This window comes from Antechinus flavipes, chromosome 6 (assembly GCF_016432865.1).
Source record: "Antechinus flavipes isolate AdamAnt ecotype Samford, QLD, Australia chromosome 6, AdamAnt_v2, whole genome shotgun sequence".
NCBI classification, from domain to species: Eukaryota; Metazoa; Chordata; class Mammalia; order Dasyuromorphia; family Dasyuridae; genus Antechinus; species Antechinus flavipes.
The window spans coordinates 100085177-100105994 of record NC_067403.1 but is presented as its reverse complement, the minus strand read 5'-3'; the positions used below and the strand labels follow the sequence as shown (position 1 = coordinate 100105994).

General features: G+C 32.5%; 1 protein-coding gene across 1 annotated transcript in view; it reads right to left on the bottom strand.

Annotated features, from left to right (window-relative positions):
* ANXA10 (annexin A10) overlaps window positions 1–20818 on the bottom strand; it is a 104067-nt gene that overhangs the window by 60892 nt on the left and 22357 nt on the right. The window contains exons 2-3 of the mRNA XM_051964214.1: window positions 9934–10015; window positions 2686–2780 (exon numbers count right to left, since the gene is read on the bottom strand). Of these exons, the coding sequence (XP_051820174.1) occupies window positions 2686–2780; window positions 9934–10015 (177 nt within the window). The remainder of the gene's footprint in view (window positions 1–2685; window positions 2781–9933; window positions 10016–20818) is intronic.

The following is a 20818-nucleotide window of genomic DNA, read 5'->3' as shown; positions in this document are numbered from 1 at the left end:
AAACTTTCTAGGATTACAGGCAAAGTAAGCAAATCTTTCATGTACATTGAAAATTATGATGCTATTTTACCTATAAGCAAGAGATATTTGTATGTATGTATGTATATTTATTCCCTTTGGATTTATTCTATATATTTGATATATATATGTATTTATGCATTTACATATAAACATATATCATGTACATAAATACATATAAATGTAGATGCATATATACAGGCATAATTGTCTCTTTCAATAGAATAAGAGCCTCTTTTGAGAGGAATTGTTTCCTTTGTCCTTATATCTCCAGAGTTTAGCTTGGTATCTGGCACATGATAGATGCTTAATAAATACTTGTAGATTGAGCAATTGTAGAACGTTGTAGAATATTTCTTGGAGAAAGCATTCCTCAATACCTAGATCAGATCAGAACATATAGTTGCTCATTCTACAAACTTGCTCAAATTGAGCAATAGATGAGCAATATTTACTCATTTTTACAGTATAGCATGGAAACAGCTTTAGCAAAGTAGTCCTCTAGATCCTCTTTCAGAAATTAAAAAAAAAAATTATTAAAGGGCAAAAAGTGAGGTGTATGTCAGGGAGTTCTATGGCATAACATTAGTATTTTTATTTATTTCAGTTCTTGCTAATGCTATGTTACTATTGAATTGCCTATAATAGGGATAATGATCACTTCTAAAATGGAGAATTTGCTCAGAAGTTTTGAAATAGCTGAATGAAGCCCTGCATGTTCCTAATCTTTTTCTGCAGAAATGTGATGGATGTCAGTACTTGGGATAGGAGGTTGTCATTTTTTACCTTTATAGCTTTAATATTTTGCATTTATTTGATTCTGGATATTTAAAAAGTTGCTTAATGAATGAATGAGCCCAATACAAGATTCATACTGCCACTACAAATGGATTTAGTGATAGGCCATGAATAATGATGAAAATTACTTGATTTATTTCCCATGGACCAATGATAATTTGAATTTCTTAGTAGTATGTTAAAGTGAACATACTCAGAGCAAAAAGTCTATTAAATTCCTTCTATTTTCAAAACAAGACACAGTATTATATTTAATAAATACAGAAATATTCAAAGTAGATTATCATCTACATCTAAAATCAAGGGACTATTATTTTTACAGCTGTAGGATTTAAAATACTGTGGGAGATTTACTTTCACAATTTAATAAATTGTCTACTCCATGAATATTTTATATGTAGTAAAAATTTTTTATTAATATGTAAAATGTATTTATTTCTTAAATATGGAATTTCTGTCTTTGAAAAACAAGAGAATGAATTGGAAAAAACTTTGTTTTCAAAGGAAAACAACTATTAAAGCTATTAATTTTTGTCAAATAGGATGTATTTCAAAATACACACACACACACACATATATACATACACACAAAGATTGTCTTAGTTTTACAAAGGAATATGCTCCTGGATTGAAAAGAATTTTAAATGATTAAGCTGCCAGATAAGTCCCACTAAACTGTTTTTACCTGCTGTGATGTTTAAAGTATACTAATACTCTTTAAACTGAACCTAATCAGTTTATAACATTGCTTCTATGGGAAACACTTAAATACATTAAGCTATTTCTCAATTTCCCAAAATAAATTCAGTTTGTTTTACTCTTGTTCAGTTTTGGTCCCAAATTAATGTTCTCTTTATACATGTACTGATATATCAAGTTTATGTTTATATATGCACATAGACATTGCAATATGGATAGTAGACATTCTTCATCTACTTGGTTTTTCTTGTGTACATAATTAAACCCAAATCTTTGGATTATTATGGATTTCCTTAAAAGTCTCTTCCATAACTTGATGCAATGAACCCAAGGCCATCCACAAACAGGAAAATTTGGTAAGCACTTGTTTCAGGGCTTTTTGATTGGCAAGTTTCAATTCTAAATTATTGGCTTAAATTAATTACATGACAGGTTACTTGGTGAGACATATTTTGAATTTTGAATGTGGGTACTTTAAAATGTTATTGATAATATTTAGTATATGTTGAGCAATTTCTAAACTGCTGATGAAAGATCCTACTTCTCACTGGTCTTTAAAAATATTATTTCATGAGGAGAAAGCCAGGAAGGAACTTACTTTAGTTGAAGACAAGGATGGCAGGGAGGTAGATCACATTGGAACAATAAAAATCATTATTTCTCAACCTAGAGATTATTTCTATTCTACTCTTGCCTTCAAACTTTACAAATGTTCATTCCTAGTGCAATATTTATAATATAATTGGATCAACTTGAAACATATAGTTGTCAAAATGAAAAGAATATTTCTTGGAGAAAGCATTCCTCAATACCTAGATCAGGTCAGAACATATAGTTGGTACTTAATAGAGCCTTGTTAACTTGAATTATATTGTTGAGAATAGTGAGAAAGCTTCTGGGATGATGGAGACACTGAAAGTATTTCCCCTCATAAGAGTTCATATTCCTTGGAATTAAATAAAAAAGATTTTCAATGTGATTGATTTCAGATGGATACTGGCTGACTACCATTTCAGGAATCATCAGTATGCATGTGATGAAGAAAAACTCTTTTGTTATCAGTCCTCATTTGTGTACTGGAGAAATCTGCCAGGGTGAGAGAAAGTAAATCACGGTAAGCTGATAGGCTTGGTAACAGGAGAACTAAAAGGACAAAGACAGAATTCTTACCTTGCCATACATGCTCTGATATGCCTCTGCGATCATAATCCTTTGTGCATTACAGCGCTGAGTTAAAATATCAATCAACATGTCTTTGTTGCAATCTAAAAAGAGGCAAAACAATATTCCAAGATTAAGACTCCTATTTATCTATATGTATATACAACATATTGATGATATTTTGCAAAAATGAATCCTTACATTTCCATGAGATCCTTAATTCACAAGGAGATGTCGAAGGAGTTCATTAGAATAAAATAAAATGAAAAACTCCTGCTTCTTATTTCAATATTTTTGCTACTACTGAAATCTTTCCTTTAAAAAAGGTAGAAGAACAATTGCTTATATACTTTGGTGTTTCCAAAGGCTAGTTGTAAGCAAACTTGTAAATTGGTGTTATGTCCCCGGTAATCTCAAACTCTTTTTATAGCATTTCCTCTCACTTTTCTGACTCTTTTTGGTATCCAGTATCCCTTAAATTTACCCCCATTCCATGGATACATCAGATTGAGAAAATAATTTTATATTTATCTTTAATATTAATTTTAATAAATCCTTTTTTATATTTGGAGAATAGCATGTTATTATTTTTTGTTAGTCATCTTTATCTGAAAGTAGATAAAGCAAGAATCTTTTAGGGAACTATGGGTAGAGAATTTAGTTTCTCTAGTACTAGTAAGTAGTTGTTGTTCACTCTGAGTAGTAAGCTCTGACTTCTAGAACAAATATATTCCTTTTCTGACATGAAAATACTTTCAAATATTTGAAGAGAGGCCTTTTATCCCTGGATATATCTTCTCTTCTGTGGACTAAATATCCATTTGCTTCAGGTGATCATTAGATGGCTTCCATTTTCCCATCAAGTTCTCCCCCTCACTATTTCTATTTTTATTCCTATTACTACTTCACATAGCCATTCCCTCTGTTTTAGATGATCACAAGGTCTCAGACAGGAGTGGTTAGGGTGACCATTAAGTCAACAGATATTTCTAGTCACTAGTGTCTTATTTCCCTCTTTTCCATAGGGCTAGCTGCCCTGTAAAGAATAATTGATCAACACTCATTTTTAAATATTTTAATCAATATTTTGAATCTTGCCTGTGAAACTAGTGTCTTTATAGACTCCACATTCTTTTAAAAGGTGGAAGCCAATAGACTAAAAGCCAATTGGAAATTAAGTAATATAATTTTTAAAAAGTGTGGGTCAAACAATAAATCATAGAAACAATCCATAATTTCATTCAAGAGAATGACAATAATGAGACAGCATACCAAAACCAAGAGACATAGTCAAAGCAGTTCTTAGGGGAAATTTCATATCTCTAAATAGCTACATGAATAAAATAGGGGAAGAGGAAATCAATGAATTGGGCTTGCAATTTAAAAAGTTAGAAAGAGGAACAAATTAAAAATAAATAAATACCAAATTAGAAACTTTTAAACTCAAAGGAAAGGTTAATAAAATTGAAACTAAGAAAACTACTTAACTAATTAATAAAACTGAGTTGGTTTTATGAAAAAAATCAACAAAATAGATAAACTTTTGGTAAATTTTATTAGAAAAAAAGGAAGGAAAAAAATCAAATCACCATCTTCAAAAATGAAAATGGTGAAATTACCTACAATAAAAAAGAAATTAAAGGAATAATCAGGAGCTATTTTGCCCAACTGTATGGCAGCAAATTTGACAATCTAACTGAAATGGATAGAAATTTACAAAAATATAAATTGCCCAGATTAACAGAAGAGGAAATACATTACTTAAATAATTCCATTTTAGAAAAAGAAATTGAACAAGCCAATAATGAACTACTTAAAAAAAATCTCCAGGGTCAGATGGATTTACAAGTGAATTATATGAAACACTCTAAAAACAATGAATTCCAATTAAATTATTTGGAAAAATAGGTAAAGAAAGAGTCCTGCCAATCAGGACAATTATGACACTGATACCTAAACCAGGAAGAGCCAAAATAGAGAAAGAAAATTACAGATCAATCTCCCTAATGAATATTGGTGCAAAAATTTTAAATTAAATATTAGGAAAGAGATTACTATCACCATAATCTACCACATCAATAACAACATCAAAGAAATCATAGGATCATCTCAATAGATGCAGAAAATTTTTTTGACAAGATATAGCACCCATTCCTATTAAAAACACCAGAGAGCATAGGGATAAAAGGAATTTTCCTTAAAATAATCAGTATCTATTTAAAAACAACAGTAAGAATTTTTTTTTTTGGTAATGAAGAGAAGCTGAACACATTCCCAATAAGATCAGGAGTGAAACAAGGAAGTCCATTATCACCACTATTATTCAATATTATACTAGAAATGTTGGCTTTACCAATAAGAAAAAAAAAAGTAATTAAAGGCATTAGAATAGGCAATGAGGAAATAAAATTATTAATGATAAACTTAGAGAATTCTAGAAAATCATCCACAAACTTAGTTGAAACAATTAAGTTGCATAATATAAAATAAATCCACAGAAATCATCAGCATTTCTATATATTATACAAACCCCATCAGCAAGAGATAGAAAGAGAAATTTCATTTTAAATAACAATAAACAAAATAAAATATTGGGGTGTCTACTTGCCAAGACAAACTCAAGAGCTATATGAACATAATTACAATATACTTCTCACACAAATATCAATTGCTCATGGATAGATTGAGCTAATATAATAAAAATGACAATTCTGCCTAAATTGATTTACCATACTAATCAAATTGCCAAAAAAATTCTTTTATAGAAGTATAGAAAATGGTAACAAAATAAAATGTGGAAGCCATAGAGAAATCTTCCAGAAGACTAATATTCTCTGCAAGTTTGCATATATCAATAATATTTGCCATTGTTATGGATCTTTTAGTTCTCTACAGTTTAGAGGCAAAAGTCTGTATGAGTTCAATGGTGTCTCAGGGACAGTCAACTAAAAAATCTAGTGTAAAGGCTTTTATCTAATGAAAAAAGCTTAGGATGGAATTTGTATTTTCAAGAGAGATTGAGTATATATGGTAAAGGTGCAGTGATTAAACTGCCATTTTAATTTTTGTAGATCTGCTTCAAACCAGATATTTTCATAGGGATTGCTTTAGATGAATCCTTGAAAATAAATAAGCGTTTTAAATATATGAAATGTTTTAAACTCATGGCTGGTCACAATATATTTATTTTAATATTAGGAAGTTGCCTGCATGACAAAGTGGAAATGTATTTGGATTCCAGGTCCCAACTCAGTTAACACTAGTTCAGCCAGTGAAACTGATGTGGGGTAAAGTAAGCTGAACCAGGAGAACAATTTACACAATAATGAGACCATAGAACACTTTATACAATAATGAGACCATTATAAAGGAAAACAGCTAAGAAAGACTAAAAGAGTAAAGAATTCTGATCTGTACCACCCATGATTGTAAAGGACCAATAATATAACATGTAGCCTACCTCCTGACAAAGATGGGAAGAATTATAGTACAAAATAATATGATATGTGATGGGGTACTGGGGTTTGAATCCCCCAAATATATTAGGGTTTTAGACTAGAGTCATGAGTTATCTCAAAAGAATTTGTAGGTTTAGACCATCTCTAAATCAAGAAACAAAGATGAATTCCAAAAGGGAGTTGTGTGGTATAGCAAGTCACAACTAAAAATGACTACTCAGAGATTTCTCAAAGTGAAGAACAGAAGCTTTAATAGAATCTCCTGAGAAGCCAGCGATCCACTCACTGAGTTCTCCAGAGAAAGGAGGCTGATTTCACAGAAGTTAAGGGTGATTATATAGTCATTAACCACAAGAATCCATGACCCCTTCCCCTTGTCCAGTTAATTTTCACTACCTTGCTCAATGCTTGCTCAAGTGGACGTAGCATGGGTTTGCTAAATTCTAGTCAGGGCAATATAGTTGACTTATTGAAGATGTGTTTACCTAAGTTTATAGTGTCCAGTTTTACAAGGTTTACAAATGCTTGCAGGTGTGTTTGCCTAAGTTTATGGTGGTCTGTTTTACAAAGTTTACAAATGCTTACTTGAGTTAGTATGAGCATTCTATTATCAAGTTTGTACAAAGAATTTCATTTTCCAAACCCATCAGACCTTCATAAACTAAATTTAGGTTATAGGTTCAATCTACCTTAGTTAATAATTTTATGAGAAATCACATAATCCCTCATAATAAGGAGATTTATTTAGAGGTGAGTAATCCATTAAGCCAAAGGAATTAGAAGGTTTCTAGAATAACCAAAGAGACTTAATTTATTTCAGGCTTCCTCAATAAACAAATAGCGATAACTAGTTTGGAGACTTCTTGAATATCTCCAATAGTTAGTCATATTTTTCTCTAAACATTAAGTAAAGATCAAGGAGATTATCTCAGATATTTCTGTTACTTCCCAGAGCCTTAATGATTAATAGACCTTTGGTGCTGATTCTTGAATTTCCTGTAGTTATTCTGAGAAGTCCTCAGTTTCTCCTTTCACTCAGAGTTTAGCAGTTAATCAGGGGAAAGATAATGGCTTAATTCCCTAGTGGAACTTGCCATTACTAAGGGGAAAAATGCCATAACAAGGTGAAAGACATCATAAGGCAAAATTTTCAGAGAAATTGCTTCCATAAAATGGACACTTCCTAATGAACTTGTTGCTTATTGACAGCTTAGTAATTGGGCTAAGTTCCTAAAAGGAGTTAGCCATTTTGACACTTAAATAGTCTTAAATTCCTAAAAAGAGTAAGCAAAACAGTGGGCTACCAATAGATTGCTTTAAAGGAGAAAAATAATCTCGGGGGTTGACATCTATAACTTGGCCTTCTGATTGAATATTGTAACAGTAGGGTCAAGGAATTCATAAGGATTTCAACAAGAGTCCTTGCAACAAAGATTCACTTAAAGATAATATAGGGGCCACTTAATGACAAGTTATCCTATTAATGCCCCTCCCTATGGCCTATCTAGCTAACAAGGATCTAGTTTTTGTTGGAGTCTTATTCACCCCATCATATGTTTGGAAGTGGCCAGAGTAGGGATCTGTTTTACTTACCTAGTCATATCTGATATAAGATTTTAATTTTTCTTTCTTTGAGTTTGGGAAGGAAGAATTTGGGAGAAGGCAGTAGGGTTAGCATAATAAAAAAACCCAAAAAACAAAAAAAAATGTTATAAAAAGAGACAACGAAGCATTTAAAATGCATAGGTAACAAATATAATGAAGGTCAGTAGAAAAACTTGTATGGTCCTCTTTTCTATTCTGCTTTGTATGTATAAAAGCTCATGTTATCTGGAGTTAAAGTTCAGAATTTTTTTTAAAAAGAAGGGAAATCACAGTTGCTAATTGGCTTAGTTTTATATGCTTACTTTTGCTGAATGCAAATATACTCTATTGGCAAACAGTTAATTTCCTCTATTGGCCACCTATCTAGGTTTGTCATTCATTTACCCCCTCTGGCATATTTCATTGTCACTATTCAAATTGAAGCAATTATCAGAAGATTAAAGATAGAAGCATTTTTGGGACCTCTGACCTTTAAATGTTCAAGGAGAAGCAAATGAGGATGACAGTCAAAAAGAATCCATATTCTGACCCTAAATCTCAATATCAGGTAGACTGGAGACTGGTAAAGTAGGGGGAAAAAATGCTTCAGTGGAAAAAAAAATAGATTTTTCTGATCTAAAGACTGAAACAATTACATTCCTGAGGGGAAAAAAGTTAATCTATAACTTTTTGTCATTTTGTCTTTATAATTTTTCTAATGATTGATATTTTGAAAGACACAAAAGCTTTGCAAATTTCTAAGATAGATTGTTTTTTAGAGGGCACAATTAAAGTCATCTTTGTTGTCACTTTCTGAAATAAGATAGAGACAGCAAAAACTGACTTTCTTCCTAAGGGCCACTTTTTCTTTAAAGAGATGGAGCTTGCTTTCTTGGGAAAGCTTTTGTAGTGTTTTAAACAAATGTTTCTTTTAAGGTTATTGATTATCACAGTTTTATCAAGAGACCTCATCAAAAAACTGGATCCATTTAAAGGAGCACAAGGTGTGTAAAAGATACTTTATTTAAAATTTATATCAGTACTTAGAAGATATTTAATTTTTTAAAAATTCTTTTTGCATGGCCTTCTTTATCCATCTGTTTTACAGAGACAATAATGTGCAGGGAATAGAGAAATAGCTGGAGAATTTGTGTTAAGGTCCTGACTGTGACATATCCTGTTAAATGACCCTCAGCAAGTCATTTTAATTCCTCAGTGCTTCAGGCAATTCTTTATGAGAGTTGGAACTGCCCCTTATTTTTACTTTAAGGGGTTCAGGCAGTGATTTCAGGGGACCATGAATTTGAATAGGAAGAAAAATACATTCTTTATTTTCACTAATCTTTAATTGAAATTTAGCATTTCCTTCAATTATTTAAAAACTTTTTTTCCATGAGAAGGATCCATAACTTCATCAAACTTTAAAAGGAATCTAAGACATTAAAAAAAAAAGTTATGAATCTATGTCTAGAAACAGAGGATGCTGATCTGCTCTAGTAGGAGGTGTTTTCTCATCTTAGAATCCCATATACAAGAAATCACAAATCTAGTACCTATTCCAATACTATTTTAAAACTTTGATTCAAAGTAATGTACTAGAAAGACTACTGGATCTAAATTCAGAGACAATGATAATCATAGACAAGTCTCTCTGGGTCTCAAGCTTCTTTATCTCTAAAAACATTGGGGTATGAAGTACATGGTTTTTAGTTATTGTTCAGTTGTATATGAATCTTTGTAATGCCTTTTAGGCTTTTCTTGGCGAAGATAATGGAGTGGTTTGCTTTTTCTTTCTCCAGCTAATTTTACATGAGGATACTGAGGCAAAGAGCATAAATGACCTGCCTATGATTACACAGACAGTAAGTATCTAAGGCCAGATTTGAACTCAGGAATACATGAATCTTGCTCACTGCAGGCCCAGGACTCTTATTCATTCTACTACTCACCTGTGAATATGATCTTTAAAAAATGTTGAAAACTTTATTTATCCTGTGCACTCTACTTTTCTCTGTCACCTACTTTGTTTTTCTCTTCACTCAGCTCTCTTTCTTCTCTTTTTTTCCTTATTTAACTTCTTTACTTCCGTATATCTGTTCTTTACTCTCTCTATTCTTTTTTGCAAGTACTTATATCATTTCACCTTATAAAAATACTTAAAATAAAAAGATGTAACATTGAAATTAAAAGGCAAAAGTGAATATATAAAACTTACCATATTCTTGAAGGGCTCCTCCTATCATTTGAGCATCCATGACAGGATTGAAATCTGGAGCTGGAAGGATGGTTCCCTGTACCTTGTTAGAAAGGAAATCATAGAATCCATCATTATTGTCATCAAGGTTGTCTTCCAAATAACTTAGTGAAACAAATTTTAAGAGGACTCCAAACATCAGCATTTTCTATTTGCATTGATAACTGCAAGTAAATACTTTTGGCTAAATTGTGAAAGTATAGTCACATAGTCTTCCTTTCATGTTTGAATTGGGTTGCTAACTTTATTGCCTGGCTTTTGCATAAAAGACAAAGATGGCATCCAGATTCCAATATTTTGATATCTATTGTATAGCAAAAAGCACTATTCTATGGTACACATTACTTTGCAGTGTCATAGCTAACATTAGAAAATTATGAAAAGCACTGGATTTAATCCAGCTGTTGTGTTCCTTTTTTTTTTTCTTCAGAAAGATTTTATGACAAAAATGGACTTGTCTGTAGAACCAGTTGTACCTTTTATATGAATAAATAGGATTTATTTTAAAAATCATTCAGGAAAATTGTTATTACTTAAGAGATTTATGGGATTGGCATGGCAATTTATAGGAGTGGATTACAGAAATCTAGTTAAAGTGCATGACAACTCTGTCCCTTTAAAGAAAAAAAAGGCAGAAACATTTAAGTGGTAGATATGTTCTGATGAAACTCATCAGTGACAGGACACCAAGACCTTACCATTATTTTTTAAAAGGATATCTTAAGTTAATAGTAAAATGGCAAACTATTTGAAAAAGACATTTGCTTTATATAGTCCCATATTTTAGAAAGATGCTGAAAAAGTAAGTTAATGAGTCAACAATCATTTATTAACATTTATCAACAAAATTTATTAACATCAATTAAGAGACACTGGATATGGAAAGACAAAAATTCAATAGTTCCTGCTCTCAGGAGCTGACATTCTATTAGAAGAAGCAAAGGCTACATTAATAAGAATATATATGGACTACCTGCCATCTAGGGGAGGGGGAGGGAGAAAGGAGGGAAAAATTTGGAACAAAAAGTTTTGTAAGGATTAAAGTTGAAAAATTACCCATGTATATGTTTTGTAGATTAAAAACTTTAATTAAAAAAAATCCAATGAGAAAAAAATAAGAATATATAAAATTTTTGTAATATAAGTAGAAAGTTAAAAAAATTTTTTTGGGGAGATTTACTAGAAACTAGAAACATTGAAAGAAGCTTCATATGTAAAATAGTGCTGAATAGACTTTGGGAAAAACAAAGGAACTCAAGAGACTAAAGTGAGTTGGGAGTGAATTCCAATTATGAAGATGGGCCAGTGCAAAGGGGCAAGTGTGTGTGTGTGTGTGTGTGTGTGTGTGTGTGTGTGTGTGTGTAAAAGTAAGGACAGTTTGAGTGTTTTATAGCAGGGGAGACATGGAAGAAAAGACAAGTTATGGATAGACTTTGAAAGGTTTTAACACCTTAACAGAGGAGTTTATATTTAATCCTAGTGGTTTCTTGAGGAAGTAACATGGCCAGCCTTGCACTTACAGAAAATAATTCTTTGGTAGCTTGGTGGAGGATGGCCTGGAGTCAGAAAAGATTTGAGACAGAGAACCTAATTAGGAAACTATAGTAATCATCTTGTGAAAGATGATAAGGGCTTGCAGCTGGACAGTCTACTTACTCAAACAGAGAGTGGGATCAAGTAGGAGAAATATTGTGGTGACAAAATTTGGTGACTGGATGGATATATCAGGTGAGGGTGATGGAGAAGGATAAATCAGGTTTGAAATCTGGGTGATTAGGAAGATAGTTACCCTTGACCAAAACAGGAAAGTTTAGAAAAGGATTGGTTTTATTTTCCTTAGGGTAGGAGGAGATAAAATGAGTTCAACTTTGGATTGAAAGGAAATTCAGGGGTTTTCTAGTTTAATTTTACAGAGGAGGAAACCGAAAGCTTGAGTGGAAAAATGAACAAGGTCACGAGGGTATCAAATGGCAGAATGCTTCTTTCCATATCACATTGCTTTTTTATATCTCTGCCTAAAGGAAATTTAAGCCTTTGCTAATGTTGACATGATCAGTGTTCGTCAAAGCAGAAAGTCAGTAAGGCAACTGACAAACATTTAATAAGTACTTACTATGTTCTAGATACTACACTCAAAAGTTATCAAAGTTCAGTAGATAAGAAAATAGCCTTGAAATTTTCTTGGGTTCATTGCTATTTTTTTTTTTTTTTTGTTCTTTTACTAGAAATCATGAGTTTCTGGTAGATCTTCAAATTCACTATCTTGTCACATTATATGAGGCTACACCAGATAAAAGATTGGACTAAGTTTTTATTTAATTTTTATTTCACTGTTGGGCACTGGATATGTTCCTGTCATAGCCACTCCCCCTTCCTTGACATTAGGACTGGAAATTGAGCTTTACATACCATTGTGTCATAAACTTCAGATGCTTTATCTCGATCCTTGCTAGCATAATTTCCCCCTCCTTTTCAGTATTGCCTCTCATCTCACTGGTTCCTGTCCACAACCTTCTTTTCTTGACCCCTATCCTGTCAGGATTAAACTATGATTCTTTCCTGGAATTATGGTTTGTCCATCCTCCCAGTGACTTTGCCCCACTTATCTGCTTTTGTTTCTCCTCTCAAACCCTAGTTAGCTAAACCCTATATAAGTTCCCTGCCTTGGTTGATCTGGGTCAAATACTTTGGACAAGAGTCCCACTTTTAAACTCTCCACAGTCAGTCAACAATCATTTATTAACATTTATCAACAAAATTTATCAACATCAATTAACAGACACTGGATATGGAAAGACAAAAATTCAATAGTTTCTGCTCTCAGGAGCTGACATTCTATTAGGAGAAGCAAAGGCTACATTAATAAGAATATATATGGACTACCTGCCATCTAGGGGAGGGGGTCAGCTAGCTTAAACTTTCCACATTAAAGTTTAGAATCCAATCTCTGTCTGTCTCAGTTTCTTTGGTATTACATCATAAATTTCAGTTATATCCAGAGAAAACTCATGTTACAAGATGTACAGAAGTCAAATAGGTCTATTAGAAGTAGATAAAAGAGCATTTTTCACCTCAGATAAGTGCATGCATTTAATCATATTTAGATTTAGAAAGCAATCCATATACATTTCATTTGATCCTAATAAAAACATTATATTGTTATTACAGGTGTTTATTATTGTCCCCATTGAACATATAAAGAAACTGAGGATCAGAAAGGATGTTACTTGATCATGGTCATGCTAATAATAAGTATTCTGAGATAAGACTCAGACCCATGTTTTTCCTTGCTCCAAGTTCCTTACTCCAATTTTTTCTTTACCACATGACAGACTCAATATCTCACCCCTGTCACCTTTGGCTCTGATTGGTGATTCACCTTATCTTACTCACTTGCAAACCTATTATTCCACTTCCTGGATTTCTCCAATCAGCACCATATTACAAATTTGCTTTGTTCCCTATTGTCCTTTGCTCTAACTCTAGCTTTGAGAACAACAATCAATAAATAGGATCATTTCTGAAAAGGATATGTCAATCATTTAGCCAACGTCTCGGCATTACCATTGCTTTTGACTTCCCTGGCCACAACTCTGTGGTCTTTTATTAGAATGTAAATTACTTGAAGATAATGATTCTTCCTCCCTTCCTCCTTCTCTTTCTCCTTCCCTTCCTTCCTTCCTCCCTTCCTCCCTTCCTTCCTTCCTTCTTTCCTCCCTTCCTTCCTTCCTTCTTTCCTCCCTTCCTTCCTTCCTTCTTTCCTCCTTTCCTTCCTTTCTTCTTTACTTCCTTCCTTCCTTCCTTCCTTCTTTCCTTTCTTCCTTCTTTCCTTCCTTCCTCCTTCCCTTCCTTCCTTCCTTTCTTCCTTCCTTCCTTCTTTCCACTTTAAGTCAATATCTATCACATTAACTTTAGAAATACTTAATGATTACTTGAAAGAGATATTTTATGCTATATTCAGCAGTTGCCCTTCATAGTTTTCAAATCGTTACATGGATTCCATATCCTATGCCAATAGTGATATGACTTAAAACCATGCTATCTGCTTATTGAATTTCCAAAATCAATTTTTAAATAGGATTTTTGGCTTGTCATTTTTAAAAAACAAAATGATGGTCAATTTATTCAAATAACTCAACAAAATAAGTCCCAGAGTTAACTAATTATTTGACTGAATCTATTGGTCCTTGTAGTGTCTTACTTCAATAGAGCAATAAAATCATGATCTTACTGATGTAGCTATTGCCTTTGACTGTTTAGCTCATAACCAGCCATGTCTTTTTATCCCTAAGGACACTTGCCCATTTCTTTCTAGGAATTCTCCTTAAGGAACAATTTAATGAATTTGTTTCCTTTAGTCCTTTAGACTTTGAGACATGTCTGAGATACCAGATAAGTAGTTTGGTTGTTGTATGATGTTTATCCGTTAGTACTTGCCTCAAAAATTGTAGTATAATGGTGTGGTAGAAAATATCCTAGATTTGGGGTCAACAAATGCCGGGCTTGAATTGCTATTCTAGTATTAGCTAAACATGGGACAATTTTTTTGAACCCCACTTTTTTTTTTTTGTCCAAAGAGAACACTAATTATAGTAATATTTAACTTAAATATTAAGAGAGTTGTTTTGATGTTTTGATGAAGCCATGCATATATATATATATCTTAAATACATTAATATATGTATATAAGTACATACACACATAAATGTATATGAAAACACATATATATCTATAATACTTTATAATCTTTAAAGCACTATATAAATATCAATTATTATTTTTCAAAAATATTTATTTAAAAGTAAATACAAAATGAGGAAAAAACAGAAAAAAGAAAAACAGAAAAAATAAAGTAAAATATCAGGGAGGATTCAAAATATATAATAATAAATTCCATTTCAAGAAAGCATTTATAATAAATGACATCATATTCATGACTACTTCCTTGTAGATCATTCTTTTGTTTTCTATTGTACATTTTTTACTTTATTCTTTTTTTTCTCCATGGATATATTTATTTTTGTGTGTACTGTGTGTGTGTGTGTGTGTGTGTGTGTGTGTATTCACATCCACACCCACACACTCACTATATACATACATATTCATATACCTACATGCATACATAAACACATATACACATACATGCACATATGCATTTATACATACATAGTAATACATTGAAAACAATATTTATATGGCTAACATATAATACAGATTTCTCTATTGATTGAAACTTTGAGTTTGTTGAAGTCAATGATTACTACCCCTACTATTTAAAATTTTTAGTAAATTCTACTCTTGATCCTTGTTATTGTGTTTGTGTATATCTCTTATTTCAGGTCCTTACTAACTCTTTTGCCTTACTTCTGCTCCTTAACTTGCTTTTCTGTTACATAAACTTCCTTAACTTTTCTCCTTATCCTTTCCCTCATTCTTTATCCCATTTTGTTAATCTACACAGTGACCTACTGCCAAAAAACGTACCTATTCTTCTATACCCCACCTACCTTATCTTATTCTCTTTCCACTTATTTCTTTATAGATTTTTGGAGGATGCTATATCCTTCATGTTCCTTATTTAACCCATTTCCCATGTGAGTTAAGTTTTCAGAACTATCAGTCCTCCTCCCCCATTTAATGCCTCCAAATCAATTCTTTCTTTGCACCCCATATGTATTTCATATTTACAATTTTTGCCTTTTACTAAACAATTTTGCTTTTTAAAATTAGGACATATTCAGCTCTGTCCCAAATTTTCTTTTGAACTGTCTAATAATTTCCACATATAAAACACAAACAGTTTGTCTTTGTTGAGTTCCTTGAAATTAGACTTTGATGTTGGATATTATATATTAAAATTCCTATTGAATTCAGGTTTGGTTGAGATAAAATCTTGAAAATCTGTGATTTTGTTGAATGTCCATGGGGGAGGGGAAGGTGTTCAATATTGTACTTAGTTTTCCTGAGTATGATATTTTTGACTGTAGGCCCAATTCTTTTGATTGGCAATATATAATATTCCAGGGCCTGTGGTCTCTTATTGTAGCTGCTGATAAACCTTGTACGATTCTAATTATAGTTCTAGCTTATTTGTTTTTATTTTCCTTGAAAATTTTTCCCTTTGATCTTGGGTATTCAAAATTTAGCAATAATGCTTCTATGTGTTTCCTTGTAGGATTTCTTTGAAGTGAAGTTGGGTGGATTTTTTCTATTTCTACTTTCCTCTCTTGTTTTGTCACTTCAGGACAGTTTTCTTTGATTATTTCTAGCATTATTGTGTCATGGTTTTTTTTTTTTTCCCTCATTATAGCTTTCAGGTAGTTCAATTATTCTCATATTTTCTCTTCTTGATCTATTTTCCAGATCTGTCGTTTTTCTCATAATATGTTTTACCATTTGGTTCTATTTTTTCATTCTTTATATTTTGTTTTGTTATTTGCTATGGCTTTACTGGTTTCACCTTGGCCAATTCTAATTTTCAAAGAATTATTTTCTTCTTTAAGACTCTGGATTTCCTTTTCTAGTTGGTTAACTTTTTTTTTTTTCATAATCTTTTTTTTTTCTTGGATTTTATTTATTTATTTATTCTTTCCTCAATCTCTCTCATTTGATTTTTAATTTATTTTGAGTTCTGCTATAAATTCTCTCTGGGCAGGGAGACATTTAACATTATACTCTTTTGGATAGAAGAAGCTTTTTTTTTTACTTCACTGTTCTCCTTTGAAGATGAACCCAAGTTTTCTCTATTCCCATGCGAAGTTTCTATGGTTGGGTTCCTTCTTCTTTGTCTGCTCTTACATTTCACACACACACACACACACACACACACACACACACACACACACTTTTTAAAAAATGAGAACATCAGCATATAGCTTCACTTCACTTCTCCCCTCTGCTTGGAATCTTAAACAAAAAGCTTCCTCCTCCTGCAAGTGCTCACAGACATTAGTATCCCTCTCCTACTGCTTCTGCACTTCCAATGTGCTGGTTCCTTCTCATCTAGAGCCTCATCTCAGCAGCACAACTGCAGAGATTCCCTAAGTCTTCCCACACTCAGACCCCTCAACTCCCCATAGAGAGAGATGAAAGTTCTGGTGGTTTTTGTTAAGGAGAGCTCAGAAGTTAGCTAGCCTCAGGGCTCCCCAATTGTTATATATGTGGAACTAACTAGAGTATTTATATTTCTTCTGGTTTTCTTGGTTGTTGGAGGAGGGGAGGAGGACCCCTATACTGCTTCTGTTTTATTTGTTTTTCGCTGGTCTGTGTTTACCTTAAGGAACAATTTTGTTTTGTTTGTGAGGGAAATCTGGAGAGCACGATATTTTCTGATCTACTCCATCATCTTCCCAGAATTCTCTACCAAATCAATTATTTTTTTGATGATTATTGATAGAGAAATGAAAGGAATCTTAGAAGTTATTGATTTCATTTTACAAATAGTTATTATTAAAAATTGATTTTGAATCTAAAAATGTTTTTGCTTTTTATCCATAATGTTTCTCTTCTCTCTCTACTTATGCACATCTTATACATCTTTCAAGGTCCTGATCAAGGCCAGATTACTTTGAAGCTTTTCCTAAAGACCATAATCTACATTGATATTATTTTTCTAATTTTTTTTAAACATAAACCTTTTTATATCTTAACTTTTAATCCAATGCACTGGCTTTCTTGTCCTCAACCAAGATGTTCATATCTGGAATCTGGGCACTTTCACAGGTTACTCCTACTGCCTAGAATTCTTTCTGTCCTGTCTTTCTCTTGTTCCCTGATTTCTTTCCAATCCCGTTAAAATCACATCTTCAAGGAAAAACCCTTGATGATCCCCTTTAATAGTAATGTCTTTTGTTTACTGATTATTTCAAATTTCCTTTATGTTTTGTCCCTACTTACTTATTTGTATGAAGGTTCCTTCAATAGACTGTGAGCTCTTGGAAAGCAAGAACTCTCTTTTACGTTTCAGAATTCTTATTCCTAGAACTTAGCATAGTGTCTAGCATTTAGCAAGCACTTATTGATTGACTGTTGTTTGTATGGATCTTACTCAGTGTATTTCTCTAATGGCTTCTGCCCAAAATAAGCACCTAAGTCAGCTAATTAATCAATAAATATTTAAGTGACTATTGTGTTCTAGGCACTGTACTAGATACTGGACATTTAAACATAGAAAACGATACTATCCCCACTCACAAGGAGCTTGTAGTATAATGGCAGAAGTCAACTAATCTATATGCAAGTATATAAAACATAAAAATAAAGAAATAAATACAATGAAATATATAAAAGTTAAATATAAGCTAGTTTTAGAGGGAGGGCATAAGCAGTTGTGGGATCAGAAAAAAAAATTCATGTAAAAGATAATGTTTACATTATGTCCTAAAATAAGCTACAAATGTAATGTGACAGAAATAAGAATAGAATGCATTTCAGGTATGTGGGACAGCCAAAAGGCATAGAGATGAGAGATTGTATGTGGTTTGTGAGGAACCAATGTTTGGCTAGACTGTAGAGAGTGGGAAAGAAAATGATATCCAACAAGGCTGGAAAGATCAGTGAGGGACAAGCTCTGAAGAATTTCAAAAACTAAAAAAAATAAATTTATCATTTTCTTAGAGGAAACACAAGCTCCCCTGAAAGTAGTTGAGTGAGGGATTCATATGGTCATATCTGTGCTTAAGGAAATTTATTTGGTAGCAATATGTAGGCTGGTGGATAGCATGGTGACAGACTTGAAGTAGAAGGTTTGTAAATAAAGATGGTGCAAGCATAAACTATGAATGAAGAGAAGTCACATTCAAGAGATGTTGCAGAGGTAGAAACAGCAAGGTTCAGCAATTAATTGGGTATTTGGAAGAAGGGGTCTAGAATAATGTCAAAAGTCTGATCAACTTGAGAGACTGAAAGTGCCTTTGATAGAAATAAAAATTTGTAAAGTTTGTAAAAGGAGAGGGGATTTTTTGTGCTTTTTGTTGATGGAGGGGAAGATAAGTAGTTTATTCTGAACATATTGGATTTGAGATGTCTTTAGTATATACATTTATAAATATACAATGGGCAAATGGTAATGTCGGTCTGAAATTCAAATAAAGACCTGGAGCTATATAAAAACCATATGTTCATGTATATACATCTATCTATCTAACTATCCTCATGTATAACTATATCCAATATCCATATGTCATATCTATTCATCATTCATCCATCTATCATCTTTCTATATGTATTTTGCATAAAGATGATAGTTAATTCATAGGAGTTAATGAGGCTCCTGAAAAAAAAGAGTTCTCAACTCTTGCTAGCTCAGGCAATTGCTAACTCATCTGAGAGAATAGAATAGAAAAAGAATAGTGTCACAAAAACTCAAAGAGTGTAGCTTATCCATCTAAGGATCAAAGATAGCAGATTGTTAAAGAAAAATGAAGACTGATGAACTCAATACATACTATTTTATTTCATATTTCCTTCCCATCCTTTGTATTCCCTGTTCTGCCTCCTTCTGCCTAAATCCCATTGTAGCCTCTTAATGGCTCACATTACTTGTATGAGATGGGAATCACCAATTCTATTCATTTTATTACATTTGAGGAGTAGGAGACATAACCATCTGACTTTCCCCTGCCTCCTAAGCTTTATCATATGCTGTGCTTCTATGTCTTCCAGAACTCAGCTATGACTAAATGTGAAAAATGATTAGAATAGAAAAAATGTTTATCTAATTAAGTTGATCATAAGCCACCTTTAATTGGTTGCACAAATGTCCTTGAATAGTATAATGTACAATTAACAAGATAAAACATGAAGGAAAACAGTGTATCATAAAAAATTTCAATTCTCCTGAAATTATTCTTTCCCCACTAGGGAACTAGATATTAGGAAAGAAAAAATCATAAATAAGCATTATTTTTTTTTGCGCCTTTAAGAAATTTCTTTTTTAAAAGATGTTTCTTTTTTCAATTTAAATGATAGCTTTTCCTTTTGAACAAATTTCTCTGAATTTTATTTTTTCAGAATAAGCTCTAAGAAATAGGTCCTCTCTACTGCAAAAGATATACTATATGGTTTTAAATGCTCTCTAGTGAATGAAACATCCAATAGGGGTCTGAATAATTCAGGTAACAATGCCTCATCAATCAGGATGAATTATTTGGGGAAAAAAAAACTACAACACTGGTATCATCATCCAATTGCAGCAGCTTTGAGGCAGCAATTCCATTACAGTGACTCCTTCTGTGGATTAATCTGAAAGATTTCTTAGAACCTGAGAGCATGTCATAAATCAGGGTGAATAAGAGCCTACAAGGTCCTCCCGCCAAATAGAAAACATGTGGTTGTAGCTGCTGTAGAGACAAATCATTGAATCTGCTGTGCTTGGTGTTTGCACTGAAGTTCAGTAGGTTTGTTAGAACACCAGGTGATGGAAGATAACAGTTTGGAGTTCTACCAGTTACATGTAGAATGACAGACAATTCTTATATTCCAGAATCTCAGAGTTTCAAAGGATTCCAAGAGGTTATCCAGTCCAATTTATACACCTCAATGGAAGTTCCTTCCACTGCAGGATCTCTTAATCTGGGATATCTGCTTTCCTTGATAGTTTCAAGAATTTCATTGTATTTAAAATTTTTATTCTGACAAGTCCACAGAATTCACCAAACTGTCAAAGCAGGGCATAGTACAATAATAATAATAGTTAATGTATAGCATTTACTATGTGCCAGGCAATGATACTTACCAAGTACTTTACAATAATTTTCCAATATGATCCTTATAATGCCCCTGGGAGATGGACTCCTTATTATTTTCATTTTAAAGTTGAGGAAATTAAGTTGAAGTGACTTGCACA